The 24,706-nt window shown below is 51.9% G+C and overlaps 1 protein-coding gene across 1 annotated transcript in view; it reads left to right on the top strand.

Moving 5' to 3' along the window:
* The window catches only part of TG (thyroglobulin), a 254,014-nt gene that overhangs the window by 224,423 nt on the left and 4,885 nt on the right, over positions 1–24,706 (top strand). Inside the window, exons 44-45 of the mRNA XM_039240195.1 lie at positions 8,568–8,749; positions 10,148–10,255. Coding sequence (XP_039096126.1) covers positions 8,568–8,749; positions 10,148–10,255 — 290 coding nt within the window. The remainder of the gene's footprint in view (positions 1–8,567; positions 8,750–10,147; positions 10,256–24,706) is intronic.

Below are 24,706 nucleotides of genomic sequence, written 5' to 3' on the forward strand. Positions count from 1 at the left end.
CCGCTCTCGGAGAACGATCTTATTTTCTGAAGTAGCAGCTTTCTGTTGAAATTCATCAGCCGCTGTGGTAGGGATTTTTCTCCTCTTTTCTCTCTCTCTCTTTTTCACTCGCTCGCTCTAACTGGTGAAACTGACAGTCTGCCTACATTAACTGGGCATTAATTTGCATGATCAAAAGCAGATTTGTTCCAAGATGCAGTGTTCTGCCTTCCCCTCCAAGCGCCAGCATCTCCAAGGAAGGCGAGAACAATCCTTAACAGCGCCGCCACCGTGCCCTGAGCTTGGGCAGGAGCTGGCCCCGTCCAGGAGCAGGTGGAGTGGGGGCCCTTCGGGGAGGGGGGAGGGGGCGGCAGCCCGTCTGAGAGTTGGAAGCAGCACCTGGCAGCCCGAGGCGCTGGCACCAGCCCCAGCACAGGAAAATCAAGCCTTTGGTGACAGATTATAGCAGGGGAGCAAGCAGGAGCCCCAGTGAGTGCACACCATTTCCTGTAAAGAGGCACCGGGGTGGGTGGCCGCTCGGGTCTGGACTCGGGCCTGGCGGGGCCCCGTGGAGAGCCCATGACCTGGAATCAGAAGAATGGGTCTCAATTCTTGGTTTTGGTCACGCAGTGCGGGCACGTTGCTTAAGCAGCCCGAGCTGCAACATCGTTATCCTTCGCTGGGCACAGTGAGACCAGCCCCGCCTGCCTCTGGTGCGGTGATCAAGGGGGGCTTCTAGGCAAAGGAGACGGTTCCCAACACCCCCAAGCCCTGTTCCGGTCCTGGGCTTTGGACCACCCTGCAACGCCGCAAGCCCTCCTCTCCAGCGCCGCGGCCCCCCGGGCGCACACAGGGCGCCTCGTCTGCCTGTCTTGACACCCCGCCAGGTGGGATTACCAGGCCCGGTTTAGAGAGAGCTGGAGATCGGCGGGGTTGGCTTGAGCCCCATAAAGGAGTAAAAATACTTTGTGATTGCATTAGTTAAGATGAATGTGAGCCACTGGATTCGTTGTTACAAATTCATTATACTTACGTTGATTTCTCTTTTCTGGTCTTAAAAGAAACTGAAAGGAGCGTGTTTTTTCATAGGTCCCTAAAGTGATGGTGGGTGGGCCCTGGGCACTAGGCCTGCTCTGCCTGGTGAAGAAGTTGGCCTCTTATTCTCTTAACATGCACGTGGATGTGGAAGGAGGCACGTGGAAGAGACAGGAGCGCCCATGCATGAATTCGTGCACACGTCCGATGTGTGCTTGTCAAGGGGCTTTCCTCTAGGCCAGGGGAGAGTCATAACCCCAACAGATAAAGCTCCTAGCTCGTAGAGTTCACTTTCCAGTGAGAGGACACAGCCAGTGACGGGTGAGCAAATACATTAAGAGTTTCAGATCTTGGCGCACTTGGGGTGGCTCAGTCGGTTGAGTGTCCAACTCTTGATTTCAAGTCAGGCATCATCCCAGGGTCGTGGGATTGGTCCCCGCTCAGGCTCCATGCTGAGTTGGAGCCTGCTTAAGATTCTCTCTCTGTCTCCCTCTGCCCCTTTCCCCCACTCATTTTCTCTCTCTTTCCCTTTCTCTCTCTCTCTGAAAGAAAAAATATATATATTTAAAAGAATTTCAGATCTTGAAAAGTGTTGAAGAGGATAGAAACATGAATCCGAGATACTCTGGCAGGGAGGTCTAACACCTGATTGATGAGACAAAGCCAGCTCTGGGGAGATCTGGGTGAAAAGTTAGTGCAAAGGCCCTGCGGCAGGGCTTGTCTGGGGGACATAGAAGGCTGGAGGGCTAGGAAACCCTGTGGATCACGGAGGGAGAGGTAGCAGAGGAAGTGGGATGTGTTGGAGGTGACCCATTAGATGAGATCTTGTAGCAATCAGGAGAGTGATTCTGTTCTACTTGCAGTGGGCAGTCAGTGGAATGTTTTTTTTTAATTATTTTTTAATGTTTATTTATCTTTGAGAGAGAGAGAGGCATGGGGGGAGGGGCAGAGAGAGGGAGACACAGAAGCAGGCTGTCCAGGCTCTGAGCTGTCAGCACAGAGCCCAACTCAGGGCTCAAACTCACGGACTGCGAGATCATGACCTGAGCTGAAGTCGAACACTTAACGCACTAAGCCACTCAGGTGCCCTGAGCCACCCAGGTGCCCCTGGAATGTTTTAAGTTAGGGAGTGGTTATATTGATTTATTTTCTTTTAAAAGAACATTCTGGCAACTCTAATGAAAATTGACTATGGAGGGGTAACAAAGGAAGTAGAGACCCGATTGCCCTGTGTTAGGAGGTCCAGGAAGCAAGCTAATAAGTTAAGTGAGGACGGCAGGCATGGTAACAAGAAACAACCAGGTTTGGGATACACCTTGGGTTGGCAGTTGGGTGTACACAGTGGGGGATCAGGAGAGAGGTCAGAGCTGTGGATACAGGTTTGGAAGAAAACCAGGAAAATTTGATGTCACAAAAGCCAAGAAAAGAGGGTTTCTGAAGGAAGGGTCAAGTGTCAGACGTCACTGAGTGGTGGGAGCAGAGGTCAGAGGTGGGGTCGCTGGACGTGACAGGATGTTGGACCCCAGGGTCAGGGATAGGGGGTGAGGGGAAGGGAATGCTGGCTGGGGCTGGGAGAGTGGCGGGTGAGGACGTGGCCGCTGTGCCTCCCCCATCGTCCACACCAGATGCAAACCCTTCACCAGTTTTCAGGGGGCAGCTTGCCCACCGATGAGTTGCCTCCCCGGCTTTACCAGCTCTGTTCCAATGGCAAGAACCGTGTCCTGTTCATTTGGATCCTCCGTTGCTGGCCCTGGGGCCTTTCATTTATATCCATTAAGTGAACAAATGAGTATCTGTCTCCGTCTACCTCAGAGCTCTAGAGAATTCTGGGGGCATCCATTAATGCATGCCTCCGTCCCTGCAGACTAGCAAGAATCAGGTGACCTCTGACAGACTGCCTGTCGCTCCCTTGGAGATTCTATTCCAGGTGTCTTCTTCTCAAGCCTCTGATGTCATAGCCATGCTGTGTAACTCCCGGAGTAACCCATGCGCCGAAGCTAACAAAGGACCGTCTGTGTACGCGTCTCCCCGAATCCCCACCTGCCACAGATAGTGTCAGTGCTCCTGCCCCAGGATGGAGGAGAAGCTGATGAGGGTGTGAGCAAAGAGAGGGCAGGAGGAGTGGACAGGACAGGGGTGAAGACGTACTGGGATTGGGGTTCAGTAGCATGGGGGGGAGGTAGGGGAGCCGGAGGGGCCAGCAGGCAGCTCTTTTTCAGTCGGGTGGCTGGCTGCTGGTCTTCGTGACTGAGGATAGGAGGAGAGCAGGGAAGGGCTCTGGAGGCGAGGAGGAGCATGTGTCGACGATGGAGTTAAACTGGGCTCATGATGAGGTCCAGGGACCTGAGAGATTCCCAGGAGGTGGGAGATACTTGGAGATGCGGGTCTGAGGTTCAGGCTGGAGAGAGATTTGGGAATCATTAACCTACCAGTGATGTTTCAGAGAGGTGTTTCAGAGAGGAGCCTGGAGCAGAGCGGTTCAGGGAAAAGGAGATGGGAGGCATCGCCGAGTGGAGGGGAGAAGAGAACCACGGTGGCAATGGTGGACGACGCCAGCGTTGGCCTGGGGGGGGGGGTCGAGGGGCATCATCAGTGACCCTGGAGAGGGTGGCCGTGTGGGGACGGGGAGGAGCCAGATGGCTGTGGGGTGAGGAGTAAATGGACTTGCTGAGTGTGCACCCTGGCGCTGGCAACACTGCGGCGAGGGATGCAGACAGGAACCATCTTGGCAGCGATGCCCATCTGCATTTAGCTCCTGGTGGGGGTGGAGCCATGGAGGGCTACACCTTGAGGGTCCTATGAAAGGGGATTTGCCCAGTGATGCCACCAAAGAAGTGGAGGGGAGCGTCCCCGGAGCCCTGGGCGGTGAGGCCTCAGCCGCAGAGGAAGGAGGTGTCCCCTGGTCCAGGAAGAGGGACGAGATTCAGGGAGGGCTCCAGACGGGCAGTTCTCTGCTCCTAAGAGTGCCGGCCACGTGGGGGGTGTCCCTGAGGATCACCTTGGTATTTGTAGCCACATCAAGGGACTGGCATGGCAGGAGAGGGGTTAGTAGGAAGCCATGGCCAGTGAGCTCCTTACTGACCCAGAGAACATGGAGCTCCAACTCAAAGACGCCTGGCAGATGGCTCTCGTCCCTCTCCCTGACACGGACCCCCATCCCTGGCGGGCGGCACTTGCAAACCAGGTAGAGGACCCTTCTTCTGGCCCCTCCTGAATCAGTAAAATCGGGGCAGGGCCACACCAGCCGCTCCGCCCTCAGTTCTTCTGCCTCATCCCTGCTCCCTGCCCTCATCCACGGCACTGGCCACGCCGGCCTCCCTTCCCCCCTGCTCAGCCGCTCACATCAAGCCCTCACCTCCCCAAGTCTCGGGTCCGCTGTCCTCCACGAAGCCTGAGACCCACCCCCATGACCCTGTTTACGGTCCCAACCCTCCCCATCCCGGACCCCCGCCCCTTTCCTGCACTGCTGCTCTTCTCCGTGCCCTGTCCTTTTCACCACCGAACTTTCTGTATCGCAAGATCTGTCGTGCCTCCATCAGGCTCTCCCGCTCAACTGGCAGCCCGCAAACGGCAGAGAATTTATCTCGTATTGTTCCCTGACGCCTCCCAAATGCTCCGGGCAGGCGCTGGCCCTCGACAGAAATTAGTTGCGGGAATAGTGGGTAGAAGATAAAGGCCCTGCAGCAAAGCGTTCTTCACCACATCCGTCAGGCCTGGCGTGAACATAAGGACATTTATTTTCAGTGATTTACTGGCTAGAGGAGAGAGAGAAGGAATACGTACCGTCACCTGCGTGTCAGACACTTGGTCATCATTAGTTCATTTGATTCTAACGTCAACCCCAGGCCCAGAGAGGACTACGCACTGAGCAGACTTACTGACGGCGGGGAATCCTCTGAGGTCCACACCAAAGCCGGGTTCGGACGTGCGCGTCTCAAATACAGACCCCGTGCTCGGTGCACTAGGCCACAAGGCATTGGGGACCATGGGGAAGCCCATCAAGGTCTCAGAAGTGTCCTGGCCGGCTGGAACTTTTCTGTAGGACATATTAACGACAGCCCTTCAACCACACACACACAGAGGACGTGGGAGCGCTTGGTGGTCCTTACCGGGTCCCGGCCCCGAGCAAACCCACTTCGGAGACTGGCCGCATGTAATTACAGCTTGTGGAAGTCGGTGCCGGGAGTCACGTGGCAGCCCCATCCCTCCTGCCCACTCTCTAATTAGACTAGAAACGGCATCTGTGCTTTGGTCCTGGCCAAGAATGAAGAGATGTGGCTCTTGCTGGAAATGGGCCCCCTTCGCAATCCTACGTGGTCCTGAGGGGGGTGGGGAGGCCACACGCCATGCGTCTGTAGGCTCTGACCGGCCAACAAGGCCGTGCCCTAGCTGGCCTCAGCCACCGGCTCAGGTCCCCCGAAAGTGAGAAAGCAAGCACAGTCTCGGGGGCACACAAGCAGACCCTTCCCTCTGGCTCCCTCGCTGGAGAGCTGTTCAGACTCTTCTGTGTTCCAGGCCTTTCTCCTAGCAGTGCCAGGGCTTGAACTCTTAAAAGCCACCTAGTCATGGAAATAGTTTCCAAAGGGCTCATGAAGGGGCATTGCCCTTTCGATGGGGCCAGTCATTCAGCAGTGACAGGAAAGAGGGGTTCCCGATGGGACCAGCGTCGATGAGGCCTCTTAGACACAGGCTTCCATGACCCACCTGGGCAGGACCCAGGGTTGAGTCTATGAACATCTAGCAGCAATAGCACACATTATGCTGAGAAGCTTGGAAGTATCGCCTCGTTTAACAGCATGACAGTTTTATGGAGAGGGTAGTATTACTGTGCCCATTTTACAGAGGAGGAAACAAAGGCACAGGGAGATTGAGTAACTTGCTGAAGGTAAAACGGCTGGTATGTGGCAAAGCTAGCATCCAAGTCCAGGTCTCGTGAACTCTGGGGATTGGAGCCCAAGAGGTTGGACTCCAGTGTCTACTTGCAGCTTCGAGCCTGTATGGTATCATCACTAATCATCTGTCCGGCACGCTCACTGAGAAGCCACAACTGAGTGCCATCCTGAGCACCGTGTGCCACTTTTGCTGCATGGTAATTCTGGAGCAGTCAAGAAGCCAACACTGCCAGCAGCTGGGGACTGAGCACAGCTTCACGAGGGTGTGCGGGGCCCCTGCCCTAGCCCGGGAGCAGGTTAATAATACTCACATCTATTGACAGTGTTCCCAGAACTGCGCGAAGCCCTTTCTACACATGTTGTGTTGGAATTTGGCAGCAGTTCTGTGCAATTTTCCAATTCATGCGGTGATTTTGGTACGTTGGTGAAATACGCATGCTAAATGGCAGTCGTTGGAGATGTGCGCATGGGTACTGATGTTTCTGTTATAAAATATCCCAAAAACTCAGACAAGGGCAGAGAATACTAAAATGCAGTTTCTTTCTCCCCTGAACTACTAGTAGGTTATGAAGTCCGTCAAAGAGATTGTGCTTGCACGCAAGTATTTTGAGCAGACTAGCTTAGACTAGAGTAGGGTAGAGTGGAAACTATCCGGTCTGTCCTATATGGTAAGTCATGAACATGAAGGTGCTTCATGAACATTATGTCGGGTCTGTGTGTGTTTGTGTGTGTGTGTGTGTGTGTTCTAATGTATGAAATGTCTTTCTTACTATAGGTCATGGTCAAAAATACTTGAGAGACACCTGGGTGGTTTGGTTGGTTAAATGTCCGACTCTTGATTTCAGCCCAGGTCCTGATCTCAGTCATGGGATTGGGCCCCGCATCAAGGCTCTGCAGATTCCAAGTGGAACCTCCTTGGAATTCTCTCTTTCTCTCTCCCTCTCTCTCTGCCTCTCTCTATGTGCGTGCTCCCTCTCTCTCTCTCAAAATAAATAAATAAGTAAATAAATAAATAAATATTTTTGAAAAATACTGGAAAGTCATTGATACAATGAATACTGTTGTATTCACTATTCATTTTATTTTTAAAAATTTTTTTAACATTTATTCATTTTTGAGAGACAGAGAGAGACAGAGCAAGAGCAGGGGAGGAACAGAGAGAGAGGGAGACACAGAATCCAAAGCAGGCTCCAGGCTCTGAGCTGTCAGCATGGAGCCCGATGTAGGGGCCCGAACTGGCGAACTGTGATATCATGAGCTGAGCTAAAGTTGGACGCTTAACTAACTGAGCCATCCAGGTGCCCCTTCACTGTTCATTTTTAACAGATATTAATATTTTGCCACATTGGCTTCAGATCTTCTTCCAAGAAACACACATTATAGATAGAATTAAAAAGATGCTGTCTTTGAATGCCTCCCTGCCCTCCATCCCTCACGTCCCCTGAGCTGATGGACACGGCTTTAATCAGTTATTCCACTAATTGGTCTGGCTTCTTCCGGGTGAGCCAGGCTGAGGTCTGCCCCCCAGGATGGGATGAAAGAATGTCTCAGACAGGAAGGGTTGCTTCCTGATCTTACCCAAGCCTCAAATTCTAATCACAGGTCCTATACACTTGGAAATGTTTAGAAAAACAATTTAAACATACGAGGGTGTCTTGATGAGTGTATTTCGCTGTTGACGTAAGAGCCTAGAAATATGTAAACACGCAGCATAGGATCACCCAGGGGTCTGGGCCTCACACTCAACAACTGCATCACTGACACCCTGCTGCCCCTTGTCTTCAAAAATGGGGAAACCGAGTCCTGGGAGGGGGGAGATGTCGTCCCAGATGGCCCTGATGCAGAGAACAGGAATGTCTGGATGGGGAAGGAAGGAAGGAGGGAGGGAGGGAAGAATGAGAGAGAAAGATACTCAGACACGCCTCCCAAGATGCTGCATGCCTGCCCCCCAGCCCATCCCTCTCAACCTGCTCTGTTCCCTTCATGGCCCTGGAACCTTGATAAACTGTATAATTATTTGCTTCCCGCCTCCGCCCACCAGGACGCGAGGCCCATGAGACCAGGGAGCTTCATCAGCATGTCCACGGCTGGGTCCTGGGCCCGGCATGCAGCTGGCTCTGGACGCAGAGGGTGACCCTGTGCGTAAATGTGCAGGGAGCACTCTGCTGACTGATCGAGTTGGTGATGAAGCTCAAGTTAGCAAAACCGAATGATAGGCTGGCTGAGGGGGTGAGAGGATCAAGCACAGGGTGACCCCTACCAGCTTCCTATAGTGGCTCACATTTATTGAGCACCCACTGGATGCCAGGAGCCCACTTGGAGTGCTTCACATGTGTTCTCCATTTTGGTTCATTGTGTCTGTTTCCAGGTAGGGAGGGGTGGGCACAGAGGGCCATGGCCGCCTGGTGGAGGTCACACAGCTAGTGCTGGGATTCGAACCCCAGAGGCCTGGCTCCAGCATGGCTGTGCTTCACACCATGTGCCACTGCACAGAGAGAACTTTCTAGAACAAGGTTTGAGGGATACTGACTCCAGATTTCCAGAATCTGACTAAGGCATTTTCTTTCCCTTTCCTTCCTTCCTTCCTTCCTTCCTTCCTTCCTTCCTTCCTTCCTTCCTTCCTTCCTTCCTTCCTTCCTTCCGCTCTCTCTCTCTCTCTAGCAATTTGAGGAAAGTCAAGGCCGGACGAGTAGCAAAACAGCCTTTTACCAGGCACTACAGAATTCGCTGGGTGGTGAGGAAGCGGATGCCGCGGTCCGGGCAGCTGCCACGTGGTACTATTCCCTGGAGCACTCCACTGATGACTATGCCTCCTTCTCCCGGGCCCTGGAGAATGCCACCCGGTAAGCCGGAGGGGACGCGGGCTCCTACTGTCACACTGGTGCAGGCCTCGGTGATGCTCGGGTCACACATGAGCCCTGGACTGTGCTGGGAAGGGACGGCCTGAAGGGTGTTGATACCCGCTGGCCGGCTGGGTCTCCCCATCTGGGAGTCTGTGGTTCCCAATCACAGAGTCACTAGCGCAGGATGAAATGGGGCCCCTCCCCTGGGATCCTGGGGGCCAGAAAGGCTTTAATCTCCCCTCTAGCGGAGAGCTCTGCTTTCAACCCTGCAGCCAGCAGCTATGCCTGGAGGCCCAGCCTCAGCCTGGACGCTAAGAGCTCAGAGATGTCCAAGTCCTGGACGCTGAGAGGCTCCTAACCCCGTCAGGACTGGCTCAGATCTGGGCTGTTGACAGAGCTCAGGAAGGGCTGGAGTTTAGAGACTTAGCTTTTCTCCAACTTTGCCTCTAACTGGCTGTGAAGACATCCGTGCCCTGGGGCAAGAGCTGAGGTGTGAGGGAGGGCAGGTAACCAAGGAAGGGCTCACCGAGGGACGCCAGCCCCCTCTTCGCTCAGGCCGTCATGGCCCCCCGGCCTCTCCCCGGCAGCGCCCCTCCACCAGCTGCGAGGTGTGACTCTTTCCCGCAGGTCTGATACCATCCCGGCCCTGCTCACCACCCCTCTTCTTCAGGAGATGAAGCATGGCTGCCTCCTGTGCCCTTCCAGCCCGTGGTGACCCCGCCCCACCTCAGAGCCTTTCCTATAAACACTCTCACCGCCCTCCAGACTCAACAGAGGGGTTCATCTCAACAGCCAGAAAGAGTGGACGCCCCACTGCACTGAGGGACTCACATGGCTGTTACCGGCCTCAGTTGTTGAAAGGTCCCTACAGGGCGGGACCCATAGGCGCCATTTCTCAGCTGAGGAGATGGAGGGTCAAGGAGATACAGTGTCGCCGAGTGGGGTTCAGAGGCTGGTGGACCCAAGGCCCCCCGGGTCTGTGGGCTTCTGATCAGGCCTGCCCCCTTTTGCAGCTCGGCCCTCGAGCCCCAGCCCACACACGGCCCCACCGTTGCAAGCTGGGGCTTCTGAAACATCTTCCCATCGTCCCCAGAGTGGGAGCAGATGTGACGCGTTGGGATTCTAGAACAGGGTTCTTAACCTCCTCACTATAGACGCTTAGGGCTGCATGACTTCCTTCCCGTGGGGTCTGTCCCCACATTGTGGGTTATTTCGCAGCCTTCCAAGCCCCTCCCCACTAGATGCCCATAAGAACCTTTTCATCTCCAGCTGTGACAATCAAAAATATCTCCCAAACATTGCCAAATGTCCCCTGGGCATGGAGGGTATCTTCAGTTACTCTGGGTCTGTAGAGCTGCCGCATATCACGAAACTCCCTCCTCTGCCTCATTTTCCCAGGGACTACTTTATCACCTGTCCTGTGATCGACATGGCCAGGCACTGGGCAAGGAGAGCCCGAGGAAATGTCTTCATGTACCATGCTCCCGAAAGCTATGGCCACAGCAGGTAAGGTTCACTGGCTGTCACCCACCATGTAGCCGCATAGACAGTCTCGTAGGGCTCCGGGTCCATTGTGTGAACTGCAAGGAAGACTGAGGTACAAATCTTGGCTCAGGGACATCAGACATGGCATTTAGCATCTGAAAAATGGGTATATTAGTAATAGCCACATTCTCTCAAGTGTTGTCAGAAGGGCAAACAAAATAACATATGTAAGAGGCACTTTGGGATTCCAACATTAGCTATTGATGGATTGACCTGGCTTGGAGGGAGGAGGCTTCTTTATCAGCCCTACACATTTATACCTCTTAGTTTCACTTAAGAAAATGGCTGCCACTCTTTTTTTTTTTTTTGCAACAAAAGGAATAATCTGTATACCATTCCTACTCTCAAGAGATGTTCAATGTACTTTATAATGAAAGTCTCAGGTGCAGTAAAATCATCACCACGGAAAAGGGAAATAATAAGTAAGTGAAAGAAAGCCCATGATAAGTGAAGGGCCAAACCAGTGGGCACAGAATGTAGCCCTGCCTGTTCCAGAAGCCAAGGGCAAGATTTAAAAATAAAGAACAGGGGCATCTGGGTGGGTCGGTTGGTTAAATGTCCAACTCTTGATTTTGGCTCAGGTCATGATCTCGTGGGTGGTAAGATCGAGCCCCATGTCGAGCTATGAGCTAACAATGGGGAACCTGCTTGGGAGTCTCTCCCTCCTCTCTCTGCCCCTCCCCTGCTCGTGTTCTTGTTCTCTCTTAAAAATAAACATTTAAAAAAAGAAATTAAAGAACAAAGGAAGCAGACAGGCTAGGTGGTTTCTGCCAGATGGAGAGCGGTACAATGAAGGCAGTGCGGCACCTGGACGTCCAGGGTGTTGGAGGACGACTTCATCATGACCTTGACCTTGCAGTCCTGAGCCACTCACCCATATTGGAAAACCCCAACCCCCTTCCCAGCTGGGCCAGCAACTTCCCACATCATCTGGTGTGATTCCCATAAGTCACATCAGATTATGCACTTCACGTGGGAGCGCCTTTGGGAAGTCCTAGCACCCCGCCAAGGGCGGAAAGGTGTGTGCCGTCCTGCTGACCAGCCGTCCAGGGTGAGCATTTGCAGGCAGCAGCAGCTCATGGGGTCGGGTCTCCAAAAGATGCCAGAATTGTTTTATTATTGCCACATGGAGGGAAGACATCAGTCACCCGCATCCGTGGTCTCTTTCGTGGGCAACAGGGAGATGGGGTGTCCCAAGGCCAACTTTAGAGCCGGGGGTCCTACCCCACCACCTGCCAGCTGTGCAGAACTGGGCAGCCTCCTCTGCAACTCTGATCCTCAGTATCTTCATCTACTAAATGAGACTAATGGTCCCCCTGGCAGGGATGACATTCATAATATCTGGGATATAAATTATCCAGCCAAGACAGGGCTTTATCATGTATTACTTTGCAATGACACCAAGGGAACTCTTAAAAACATACACACCTTCTCATTCTGTTTGGCAACCTACCTATAATGGGTGAATGTAGCCATTGAAAGATGCCAGGTCCCAACCCCGGGGGCCTGTAAATGTTGCCTCAGAAGGAAAAAGGGGCTTTGCTGATGTGATTAAGTTAAAGACCTTGACCTGGGAAAATGATCCTGGGTTATCCTGGTGGGTCCTAACTGTGATCACAAAGGTTTCTGCCAGAGAGAGAGAGAGAGAGAGAGACTCAGGAAGATGCACAGAAGAGAGGGAGGGAGTGTGACCGTGGAGGCAGAAGTTGGAGGGAGGCACCCACAAGCCAAGAAACACCAGCCAAGAATCCACGGAATTCCACCAGATTCCAACCAAGGAACCACAAGAGCTGCAGGAGCACAAAATGGCTTCTTCCCAAGAGCCTCCAGGGGAAGCATGTTGACACCTTGACTTTGGCTTCACGTAACCGATCTGGGGCTTCTGGCCCCCAGAGCTGCGGGACCATAAATATCTGTTGTTTTAAGCCACCATGTCTATGCCGGTTTGTTACAACAGCCATAGGGAACTAACCCTGTCTCCCAGACATTCCAGTTTCCCAAAGGCCTCGTTATTTAACTGGTTCCCCCATAGATTATTCAGTCTACATAACACTTCATAAAAACATCCAGAATCCTAGTTGGCAGGATTGAAACGGTCATTGCTCTTTTACAGATGAAGAGTCTGAGGTTCAAGGAGTTCCACGTGATCTCCCCAAGGACCAGCAGCGATCGGTTGTAGGGCAGTGGCTTACCCATAACCTCTCTGAGACCCTAAACTCCCTTTCCACTAAACCATGCGGTCTTTCTGTTTCTCTGCTTGGAACTATTTATGATTCCAACCTGATCCACTTCCTGGATTCAAGCAACTATCCCCATGTGGCAGGAAGGAAAATAAGTGGCAGGCGAAAGTTCTGCTAAGAAGGCATTTGGAAGAAGGAACGGTGAAGACAGAGATGGTTTGTGTGGAAGGACAGTTGCCCTCATCAGGCAGCGGTCACTCACGACCAGGAGTTGTTTGTAGAATAAGCCTCAGTGTGTCTCCCAAATGCCAGGGGTCTCGGGATTCGCACCCACTGCAGGAGTCTGGTTCTCTGCTGTCCACCCTTTTGAGACAGATTACATGAGAAGATATGATGCTCTTGTCGCAAGCCCATCAGAAGCCTTAACAATGTGCACACGCCGTTGGGCTCCAAAGTTTACAGTGGCAAACCCAGAAAGGCATCTGCTCCATCCGGGAAAGATCAATCAAAGCAAAACAGGACAAAAGGATTCAGGTGATTTGGGCCAGAATCGATGATGCTTTGCCCCGCCCCTGTTAGTTTCCTGGTGCCGTAGTTGTGTAGCCCATGCTATGTGGGTTAGAACAATAGAAATGGGTCGTCTCACAGTTCTGGGGGCTGGAAGACCTAAAGCAAGGTGTCTGCAGGGTCATGCTCCCTCTGAAGGCTCTAGGGAAGGATCTGTTCCAGGCTGTTCTGGCTTCTGCTAGCCTCACACATTTCTTGGCTTGTAGATGGCTCTCTTCCTGCTGCATTTCTGTGTCAGAATTTCCCCTTTTTATAATGACACCAATCATATTGGATGGAGACTTGCCTTATGTCCTCCGTCATTTCTACAAAGACCCTATTTTTAACGAAGGCCATATTCTGAGGTCCTAAGATTAGGGCTCCAACATCTCTCTCTCTCTCTCTTTTTTTTTTTTTTAATTTTTGAGACAGAGAGAGACAGAGCATGAGCGGGGGAGGGGCAGAGTGAGAGGGAGACACAGAATCTGAAATAGGCTCCAGGCTCTGAGCTTCCTGCACAGAATCCGACATGGGACTCGAGCCCATGAACCGTGAGATCATGACCCAAACCAAAGTTGTACGCTTAACCGACTGAGCCACCCAGGCGCCCCCAACATCTCTTTTTTTTTAAGGGACACAATTCAACCCATAGCACCGTTCTTCTCCCTAAAGTGATAGCCCTGCTCACAAGCCTCCTGAGTGGCAAGGGCCCAGAGCGGTCTGTGTCAGACCTGAGAACAACGTGGTCCTTGTGTGAGGGCTCCTTGAACAGACTCTGAGTCATCATGCCCCTCTGGGGATCCACAGACAGGGCTCCACTGCTGATCCCGGGAACCCCCACCAGTGAAAAGAAGCCGTGCTCGTGAGCCAGACCCTCATGAAGTGCCTCTTGGGTCTTCATAGTTGCTGTGCTTCTCAGAGCCCAGGGACTCTCTTGGCACAGGATAGTAGGTGCTTAGGAAATCATGTTGAAGCTGTTCTAACTACCTTGTTTGACAATTACGCAGCCTGTCCTTTCCACTCTGGTGTATAGGCTCTTTGGGGCTCAGTTTTGTCACCTGCAAAATGGGAACAGGGAGGTGGGCAAGGTCAGGAGCCCTTGATTCCACACTGGATCCCAGGGCCCTGAAGGAGGAGAGCAACCTTCTCTATACCTTGTAGCCTGAGCTCTGAGTAAAGCATCAAGTTCACGAGTTTAGAGAAGCATGAAACCCGCTGGGCTCAGTCACTCACAAGTGACTTCTGCTCTCACATGCTACCATTTGGGAGGAAAGAGACACTCAGAGCCACCAAAACATTTCACAGATAGGGCTGTTGCAATGAGTACAGAGGTAGAAAGTGTCCTGGTGACGGCAGGTTCTCTGGGCCACCTGACTTGGTTAGAAACCCAACGCAAGTCCCTTAACCTCCTTGATGACTCAGTTTCTTCACCTGAGAAATGGGGATGAGAATGGGGCCTGCTTCAGAGGGCTATTGTGATAATTAACTTGCACAGAGAATGAGGCAGACAGTCAGTGAGGAGGGTGTCCTATTATCCACGCCCATCAGAGAGTGTCCTTGACAACTATCTGCATCTGTGTCATTTTTCCAACCGCGGTCACGGGATGCTTCCTAGTAGATGCTTAAATCACTGAATGAATCCCTGAAACCAGCCCATTTAATCGTTGGCAAGTTTCTCCTTTTTGCCTGAAAAGACATCTCTCTCATTCTGCCCGGAGCTGTCACACCCCTCATTTATTTCTGGCTCAAACCTACAGACTTAAAATATATGTGCCTGCCGTGCATTCTCAGCCATCTGTCTCGTACCTCCATTTCTGTGAGCATATATTAGCTTTCCTGGCATAGCGAGCGCACAAAACGCAATAAATTACCACTTTCTTAAGACTCTTGCTAATTGATCACAGCATGGCATGGTTCTTTAACTGCTCCTGGATTATAGATGAGCTTTGCATCCCTGAAAATGAGGACCAAGCCCTGGGAGGAAAGAATAGGTGTTGTGGATGGGGGAGGAGACAAAGAAACGAAAATGGTTCCATTTTAAGATTTAGATGGAAAGAATCACGGAATATGGAAGACGATCTCATCTGCGTCCTTCATTTTTTAGATGAAGAGACAAAAGCCTGAAGTAAGGAATGTGTCCCAGCCCCAGAGCAGATCAGTAGCGATCTGGACCCAAACCCTGTCTCCTGCCCTCTCTCCAGTTTTGTTTTGTTTTGTTTTTCAATCATACCCTTCAACCCAAAGCCTCTTGAGTGTCTTCCATGGCTAAGCCTTTTTACTGGCTGTGTGGCTTTGAACAAGTTGCTTATCCTCTCTGAGCCTCTGTGCATCCTCACTTATACACAGGGAAAGCAATAGTACCTTTCCCATAGTGTGGCTCAAAGGGTCTAGGGAAACAATGCCTAGATCTGAGATGTGTGTGTGTGTGTGTGTGTGTGTGTGTGTGTGTGTGTAATACCTGGCAGTTTTGATCTCCAAGGCTGTTAACATGAAGATAAAACATACCAGCTTTCTTTTGCTTAGGTCTGCTCACTGGGGAGATTTGGGGCCACTTTCCTCTGTGGTTACTCTCTGTGGCCGTGTGTTTCAGGAAGAGATTTTCAGTGATAATTATAATCCAGGGTTTCTCAACCTGGCACTGTTGACATCTCAGGCTGGATAAGTCTTTGTGGTGACAGGCTCTCCTGTACATTGTATGGTACTTAGCTGCATTCCCAGCCCCCCTCACTCAACACAAGAAGCACCTCCATGGTTGGGGAAATCAAACATTGTCCAGGGTCCCCTCGCGGCGGGGGAAGGCAAAATCACCCTCTGCCGAGAACCACTGTCAGACTCCAGTAGAACGGGGCTTATTACTAACAGCACCCGAAGGGACGAGGCACCCCCTTTCCCAGACTTGTCCTTGGTCAGTGCAGGACCCCTCTGCCCACAGACACTGCCCTTGGCCCCACGGGGGCCCGTTCAGGCAGACCACGGCACACCATGGGGAACACGCTCACCAGCACGGCTGGTACTTCTGTCACCAAGCTGCCCAGAAGGCTGACCAGCCTCATTCCCATATTCACAGCAGCAGGGCCGTGGCCTGCAGTCCTCTCTCAAGTTGGAGGCCAAGGACGATTCCCTAGAAGGCCTTGCCCAGCTCTGGGCGCCACCTCCCAGACTCGGTGAGGATGCTTCCTCCTGCCCCCCTCCTGCTCTGCCATCTTGTGGTCCTTCTCCTGAACCAGTCCCTTCCAAAGGACACGCTGGTCCCAGTATCTTCTCACGCTCACATAGCCAAAGGACCCCCAGACCCTGCGGCCAGCTCAGGTTTGGGGGACCCTGCCCCCACCCCTTCTCTGGGGGCCTGGTCCCAGCAAGTGTGGAAGAGGGTACGGAGTTATTCTCTGGTGCTGCCTGTCCTTAGACGGCTCTCCCTAGGTAAGCCACTTACGATGTGCCTCCGGGCAGGTGACAACCTCCCATAGCTTCCACTTCCTCATTCGTGTGAAGGAGCTAATAATAGCACTGACACAACTATAGGAGTGTGTCAGGATTAAATAAGGCCGCGCGAGCCGACTGCCCAGCTAACTCCCCGACACAAAGCTGGCACTCACTAAGTGACTTCCGGCACTGTTTGATGGGCTGTAATGGAAGAATCCATATTGCAGATGAGTAAGTCCCAGGAAAACAACCACAAAGGAGGTAGTCTCTGGGCACCAGCCACTGAAGGGGAGCGGTGACCACTTCAGAGCGCACAGGGAGGCCCTTCATCGTCAGATCCCTGGTGCCGGCTCCTGGTTCCCACGGAAATTCACCGGGAGGCTGTGTGTGGGCCACCGTGCTTGAGCTGTGTGTTGTGGTCTGGACCTCCTTTCAAAGTCCTCGGTCCCAGAACCCTGAGGTATCCTTCCCACATTGCAACCCTGCAGAGGACGTTTCAGAGAGATGAGTCTTGACTTCTCTCTGAATGGAGGTGGGGTATGGCTCTTGGAATTACACACCTACCAGGGCTCCTCAGGAGGATGTTGGACAATTCTTTAACTTGGGGAGAAGCTGTTCAGTGTAATGGAAGAAAGCATCCTTTGAAAGGAAATCAACTGGGGTTCTAATTCCATCTCTTCCATTCATTAGCAGCCTGCCTTCAAGCAGGTTTTTCCTGTTTCCCTGCCTATAAAATGGGTATAGTTACATCTACTTCATAGCATGGAGATTCAAGTCAATGTGGGTTAAACATGTGGCATATTCTAGATGTTATGGGTTAATTTTGCTTTTGGAACAAGTCTCTCAGAAGAAAAAGAAATTCAAAATGACTTAAGAGGCAGCAGTGTTCTTCCTTCATGAGATGTCCCAACTCTGGAAAACAAAGTCGTAAATTCTAGACTCAAGACATTCTGTACACCACTACATTTGCATTCTAGACATGTGCGTGCATTCCAGGGGCCATTGACATTCCAGATTCAAAATATTATCTCTTTAATTGACTGTCTTGTTGAGTTTGTTGGAATTAGCGACCCAAAGAAAATATTAAGTGACCGGATTCTTGAATGGAGTCCATTGGCCTGGCTACATCCTGTGTAGCCACATCCTGTGTGATTAATATGATTATTTATCAGTGAAGATGGAGGTAAGACATTTTCTAACACTGGCCACTCCAGCCTCGTGGTATGTGAGGGTGCGTGCAGTGTATCCTCTTCAGCACTGACTCAACAAATATTTACCTACTGCCGTCTATGCCCCAGATCCCCTTCCAGATCCTAGAGATGGAGCAGCCAACAAGACAGAGAGGGGCTGTCCTCTTTGTTAACACCGCAGTCAGGTGGTGGGACTGACAGAGGGCTCAGGATAAGCGGCAAAGAGCAGACAACACACACAAGCTCAGAAAATGGCCCTAAGAAGGAGAAAGGGAGAAAGCTCAACATATTTGAGAATAAAGAAGGAAGCCAGGGAAACTAAAATTTGAACTACCCTACGATCCAACAATAGCACTACTAGGAGTTTATCCAGGATCCAGGGGTGCTGATTCATGGGGGCGCATGCACCCCACTGTTTACAGCAGCGCTATCAACAATAGTCAAATTATGGAAAGAGCCTAGATGTCCGTCAACTGATGAATGAATAAAGAAGATGTGATTTATATACACAATGGAATACTACTTGGAGATGAAAAAGAATGAAATCTTGCCATTCGAAACAACGTGGAGGGAACTAGAGGTTTTATGCAAAGTGAAATAAGTCAGTCAGAGAAAGACAGATAGCATGTTTTCACTCATATGTGGAATGTGAGAAACTTAACAGGAGACCATAGGGGAAGGGAAGGAAATGTAAGTTACAGAGAGGGAGGCAAGCCATAAGAGACTTTTTTTTTTAAAGATATTTTTATTTATTTCTAGGAGAGAGAGAGAGAGAGAGACAGCGTGAGCAGGGGAGGGTCAGAGAGAGAGGGAGATACAGACTCTGAAATAGGCTCCAGGCTCTGAGCTGGCAGTCAGCACAGAGCCCGATGCGGGGCTCGAACCCACGAACCGCGAGATCATGACCTAAGCGAAAGTCGGACGTTCAACCGACTAAGCCACCCAGGCGCCCCAATAAGAGACTCTTAAATACAGAAAACAGACTAAGGTTGATGAGGGTGGAGGGATGGGGGATGGGGAAAATAAGTGATGGGCATTGAGGAGGGCACTTGTTGGGATGAGCACTGGCTGTTGTATGTAAGTGATGAATCACAGGAATGTACTCCTGAAGACAAGACCACACTGTATATCAGCCAACTTGACAATAAATTATTTAAAAAAAAAAAAAGAAAAAGAAAAAAAGGAGTCCAGGGAGCTGGAGTTTGTTGAGGAGGAGGAGGGTGGTTGGAGATGTAGGAGACAGGGTCTTGTAGTTCACATAGGAGTTCGTATGACGTGGTAGGCAAGGAGATGGTATTTTATCTGAATATGTTGGAAAGGCATTAGAGATTTTTTTTAATGTTTATTTATTTTGAGAGAGAAAGAGAGAGAGAGAGAGAGGGAGAGAGTGAGCATTCAAGCAAGGGAGGAACAGAGAGAGAGGGAGAGCGAATCCCAAGCAGTCTCTGCATTGTCAGTGCAGAGTCCGACACAGGGCTCGAACTCACGAACCGCGTGAGATCATGACCTGAGCCAAAGTCAAGAGTTGGATGATCAACTGACTGAGCCACCCCGGTGCCCCTAGTTCACTAGAAACCAGGTGTGTTTTCTTAATAGACTTGAAACCGTGTTATCCAGGGTGATGATCAGCTGGTTAATCAGAAAAGTCTATTAAGACAGGAACTCCTGAGAAATGAACAAGGAAGGCATACACCTTAAACATGTCATCACCTCTGCGCACATGAACGTGCAGGCACCCGCCGTTCTCTCTGTGCAGGGTCGGAGGCTTGCGAGGCAGAAAAGGCTCCCTTCGAAATTCCTGCAAAACCACAAACATAATCCACAGCCTATGGTTTCCAGCTTTGGTTTCTTGAAAGCAGGGTATCTACATGATATTTAATTAATTTAATTAAACTCTATAATTGCCACGACAAACACAACTGGCATAAACAGGTTTGAGACAAACACAGTTGGCTCTGGGTAAACACATAACTTCCTGGGGAGAATGGGATGCAATGGGCTAGGAAAATGCAGCCTTTTCTGAGCAGAGTAGTTGTTATGCCTCATACTGGGAATAAAATGTCCAGGTTCGGGGGCGCCTGGCTGGCTCTGCCAGTAGAGCCTGGGACTCTTGATTTCAAGGTTGTGAGTTTGAGCTCCATGCTGGGTGTAGAGTTTACTTTTAAAAAATATTAAATGTCCAGGTGAATACACCAGGTCCATTGAGAGCTTTGCTTGTACCACAAAACAATGTATCCCCCAGCTTTGCTGGGCTTTCCGGTCTGTGGAAATATTACAGGTATTTCACTGGGGGCCGAAGGTGAGATTGTATTATTTAAAGTAAATCAGGGAGCTCATTTTTAAAGCATCGCCTAGTGAACCTTTTTGTAAAACAAAAGTCATTTGTAAAGCCTGTCACTGCCTCTCGATAACTCATAGGGAGAATCCGAACCTTTGCATATTAGATTTGCCCAAAGAGAAGCACACTCACAGGCTTCTATTTGTAAGGTCGTTAACAGTGTGTCAACCCCTCAAAAAAGAAAAAAAAAGAAGCCTGGGAAACAGAAGGATTTCCATTCCTCCTTGTCCCCGAATTTTCCGTTGGAGGAAGTTATCCAGAGATGCCGGCCAGAGATAAGAAAGGGAGTATATTTTACGGGGATGAGGTCAACAGACTTCCTCCCACAGTACAACCAGGGCAGAAATCTCTGGAACAACAGGCTCTCAAACCCGTCGATCAGGTGGACAGGAGTAGGGAGCCCGTCCACAGCACAAGCCTCTTCAGCCCAGGGTCAGTTCAAGGGCGACCTCTGCGATGCAGAACAGCGCTGGTGGGAAAGATCCTTCCCACTCGCTGTCTACACCTTGAGGGGAGCCCAGCTCAGGTCCTTCCCTCTGGGGACACCACCTCCTCGGTCCCTGTGCTCCCTAATCAGCCCCAAAGGGCCATGAATGATGATTCCCCTGTGCCAGAAACAGAGCTCAAGTCAGGAGCTTGTGCAATGACTAATCTCTAAAATGTGGCTTTTGGTTGGCCAGACTGCAGGCCCGGGGGCCACACCAGCAGGATTTAAGACGATCAGGGTGGCTGAACGGAGAGGTTGGGGAACATGATGTAAACGGAACCAACCCTGTGTCCTTCCTGGACAGATGCAGCAATCCTGTGATTTCTCAGGTCCAGTGTCCCGCCACCCCCATACCATCTCAGGAATACTTCTAGAAGAAATGCAGCTCAGAGATTGCTTGCTTAGAAGCTGCTGATGTCCCCCGACCCCTTGACGATGCGGCCTTCGATTCCTCCGGCCTCGATTCTCACCCCTTTCACAGAACTAGAGCCCGAAGGACCATAGCGAGTGAGTAGTCAGTGATTCCCAGACTTTCGGTTTTCCTGGACCATGAAAAATACCCATTTCACTTTTCAGCATGAGGTGCTTCTCGGTGCAAGAGACGAGCCCCAGAGCTCCGGGGACTCCGCTCCCTGCCGCAGACCCCAGTCAGCCCCCTCCCCCTCTGTTCCCAGACCCCAGTCCCTATCCGCTCTCACAGAAGCCACCCCATCACTTCCCCTGCTCTGAGTCTCGCTCTAAAGGCCCTTCCCCGCCAAGCCCACTCACTAACCCCCTACTCCCTTTCCAAGGCACACGCCAGCCGCGAGGTTTCTTCCCTGACTTTCCGCACACTCCTGTCCATGCCTTTGACAATGGTGCTGCTTTTCTCTCTTCTTGTGGGGCTTTGTAAATACTCTCATCATTTGTTATCTGTGTATCACACAACCCACAACCCCTTTTAAAAATGGCGGCTTCTCTGCATTTCCTGTTCGGCTGTGAGCTCCGTGGCAGGTTGTGACTGACCCCTGCCCGTCCCCCCTGTCCCCAGCACCCCACGCAGCAAGCATGCGCCAGATGTGACCCCCAGCCCTGTCCCCAGCACCCCACGCGGCAGGCATTCGCCAGATGTGACTCGAGGACAGTCTTGTGCTGACGTCCTGTGTTCCGCCAGCATCCCCCCTGAACCGTTTTCGCACCCTGAGACTGAAACGTCACACTCACAGTCGTCCCCGGGACATGTGGCCCATCAGTTACTCCTGCTCTCTGGCTGAACGTAGCACCACCAACATCAGCAGCGCTGGCTCTTCCTTGGAGAGCAATTTGAAAACTTTGGAGGGATCTCCATCCACTAGAGTCTCTGAGCATCCAGCGATGCCGCATGGAGGGCTGAACAGAGATGATCAGACCCATTCTACAGGTAGGAAAACAGGCTCAGAGGGCCAGCGGCAGAAGCGGGGTCTGAGCCCAGCTCACCTGGCTTGGGGCAGAGAGCTCTCCTGGTCCCCATGCCCGCATGTGACAGTGAGGAGATCCAGACCTGGCTTGAGCCTGGGAGAGTAACTCCAGGGGAGGGGAAGTTGGTCTGGAGAATTATTACCAGAGGCAGCAAATGACAGCTAAACGTAAAGTACCACCAGGCGTGACCGCATGCCTACATGACCACCGCAGGTTTGGGCGTATGATTTATCAGTGATCACACCCAGCACAGAGCAAGGAAGCCCAATAAGTATGTGTCCCCCCCCCCCACCTGCCAGCACCATGACCACTCAGCTAGCAAGCCTCTCCTTTTACCTTGTCAGTCCCTGGAATGTTCTTCTGCGTCTCCCTCCGTGGACACAGAATGCAAACCCCGTCTTCTCCCTCTGGAGAGTCCTGGGACTCTCAGCCTGGGGCCCGGGGTCCTCTGATCCTCAATGCCCTCTTCCCCGGCTCCCACTGTTGGCCCTTCCTCCAGATGTCTGCCTTAAACTGCTCGAAATAACTCCAGCATCCTGATAAAGATCAGCTCTGCTAAGGAGAAAACAAAGAAGTCCTCATACACAACAGCCTCTCAAATTAAACAGATCAGATAGGCTGCAAGACCAGGCCTTTTCCCAAAAGCGGTGCTCTGTCACCTGCCAGGGTCACCGACAGTGGCAGGCTGGAGGGGACCCGTACCTGCTCCTAAGAGCCATCTTTCCCGACTCCGAGATCCATGATGGCACCTTGGTAGTCTAGATTCTCTCTGGAAGAGGGCTTACAACACGGAAATTGGCAAAAGGCAATTGTTAAAGTTTAACCAGCACACCATTGGCAGCGATCTTCCTGAGAAGGTGAGGAAGGCTACGAAGCCCCTCCCGAGATAGCATCGATATACAGCGTTTCACCGTTTCACATATAATTTCAGGGAACTCACGGTCCCCCGGAACCCTGCAATGGAACTCTCAGGTTAAAGCCCCGCCCCCCCCCGCATAAGTGTTCAGGTGTTTCTCGCAGGTAGGGAGGAAAAGGGAATGAGTAGATGAGCTACAGACTGAGCAAGAGATTTGAAATATTTTTTAATTAATTAATTTATTTCGAAAGAGAGATTGAGCATGAGCAGGGGAGGGACAGAGACAGAGGGCGAGAGAGAATCTTAAACAGGCTCCACACTATCAACACGGAGCCCCACTCGGGGCTTGAGCTCACGAACCGTGAGGTTCAAGACCGGAGCCGAAACCAAGAGTCAGACGTTTGACCGACTGAGCCCCCACAGGTGCCCCAAGAAATTTGAAATATTGCTCCACCTCGTTTAATGTTTGGAAGCCTGATTGTGTCACCATTTGACAGATGGGGACACTGAGGCCCAGAATGATCATGCAGTTTGCCCAAGACTTCCCAGATCCTAGGTGGCTGAGCTGGGATTTAAACCCTGCTCACTACGCTGTTGGAACGCAACTGTTTGGAAGAAATAAAGGACAGACAGGCTGCTGTGGTAGGCAGAACAGAAGCCCCTCGACACATCCACATCCTAATCCCCACGACCTGTGACTGTGTTACCTTACGTGACAAAGGGACTTGGCAGCTGTGGTTAAGGTTCCTGGGACAGGGGATTATTCAGGGTTATCCCAGCGGCCCCGTGTAAGGACACGAGTCCTTCAGAGCGAAAGTGAGAGGCAGAGGACCGTGTCAGAGATGCCGCACGTAGGCCCTGATGGTAGAGGAGGGAGGCCACCAGCCGTGGCCTCCAGAGCTCAGAGCGGCCTTCAGTTGACAGCCAGGCAGAAAACGGGAACTGTGTCCCCTGCCTCAGTGACCCCAATCCTGTCACAACCAGGAGGCAGGTTCCCCCTCGGAGCCTCCAGGAGGAACAAAGCCTGCTGACGCCTTGATTGTAGCCCAGCGAGACCCATGCTGGGCCCTTGAACTCTGGGGACGATGAGATAGCATGTTTGTGTTGGTTTAAGCCACTGAGTTTGTGGTCATTTCTCAGGGCAGCCGTGGAAAAGTCATCTGGCCACTTTCCCTGAAGGGCCTCTGGGAAACAGACGGGGCCCCTTCTCCACACCGCAGGGGAAGGGGCGGCCCCGGTGTGGCAGCAGAGGGGAAAGGATGTCCCCTGCTCATGGCAGGCTGCCCTGGCTCCTCTGCAGCCCCCGGGGGCTGGGCAGCCCTTAGGGTGCGTGGGGAGATCAGGGCTCAGCTGGCTTTGGAATCACAGACCCGGCGTAGGTCTGGCATCGCCACGTTCCAGTGCGGGGCCTTGGTGACAAAATGCCCTCCTGGAGCCTGACCTTCCTCCACAGTAAACACCCTGCAAATCACTCTGGGCCCTCGAGATAACCAGGGGCGGGGTGGGGATGGGGTGAAGGGAACCTGGCAGCTACCAAGAAAGGGTACGTGAGAGATGAGTTTTACTGCATTAATTCTGTCTTCCTGGCTTGCTTTTTCTCTGTGTTCCTTTTCCCTCCAAGTCTTACAACATCACTGAGAAGCTGGGTCCTTAGTGCTTTTCAGTGACCCTCAGCCCCTACACACATGTAGACAGAGAACTGGATTGGGGTCTGGGGGGTTTGGCTCCGGGTCCTGGCACTCCCATGTCTGAGGCATGTGGCGGCATCTTGGGTCACCGCCTGGGAAATATACAGATGGTACCACTGATGTCCTTGGCGGGTCCGCAGTGTTGGATGGTCAGAAGCCCATTCTGGTTCCTGACGCAACACCAGGAAAATGGCACCTGCAAACAGGCACTGAGTCTGAGTCGAGCTGGCTGTAAACAGGTGACCTCGGCCATGGCAGACTCTGGGT

This window comes from Hyaena hyaena, unplaced genomic scaffold (genome assembly GCF_003009895.1).
Source record: "Hyaena hyaena isolate Hyena2069 unplaced genomic scaffold, ASM300989v1 scaffold_169, whole genome shotgun sequence".
Classification (NCBI taxonomy): domain Eukaryota; kingdom Metazoa; phylum Chordata; class Mammalia; order Carnivora; family Hyaenidae; genus Hyaena; species Hyaena hyaena.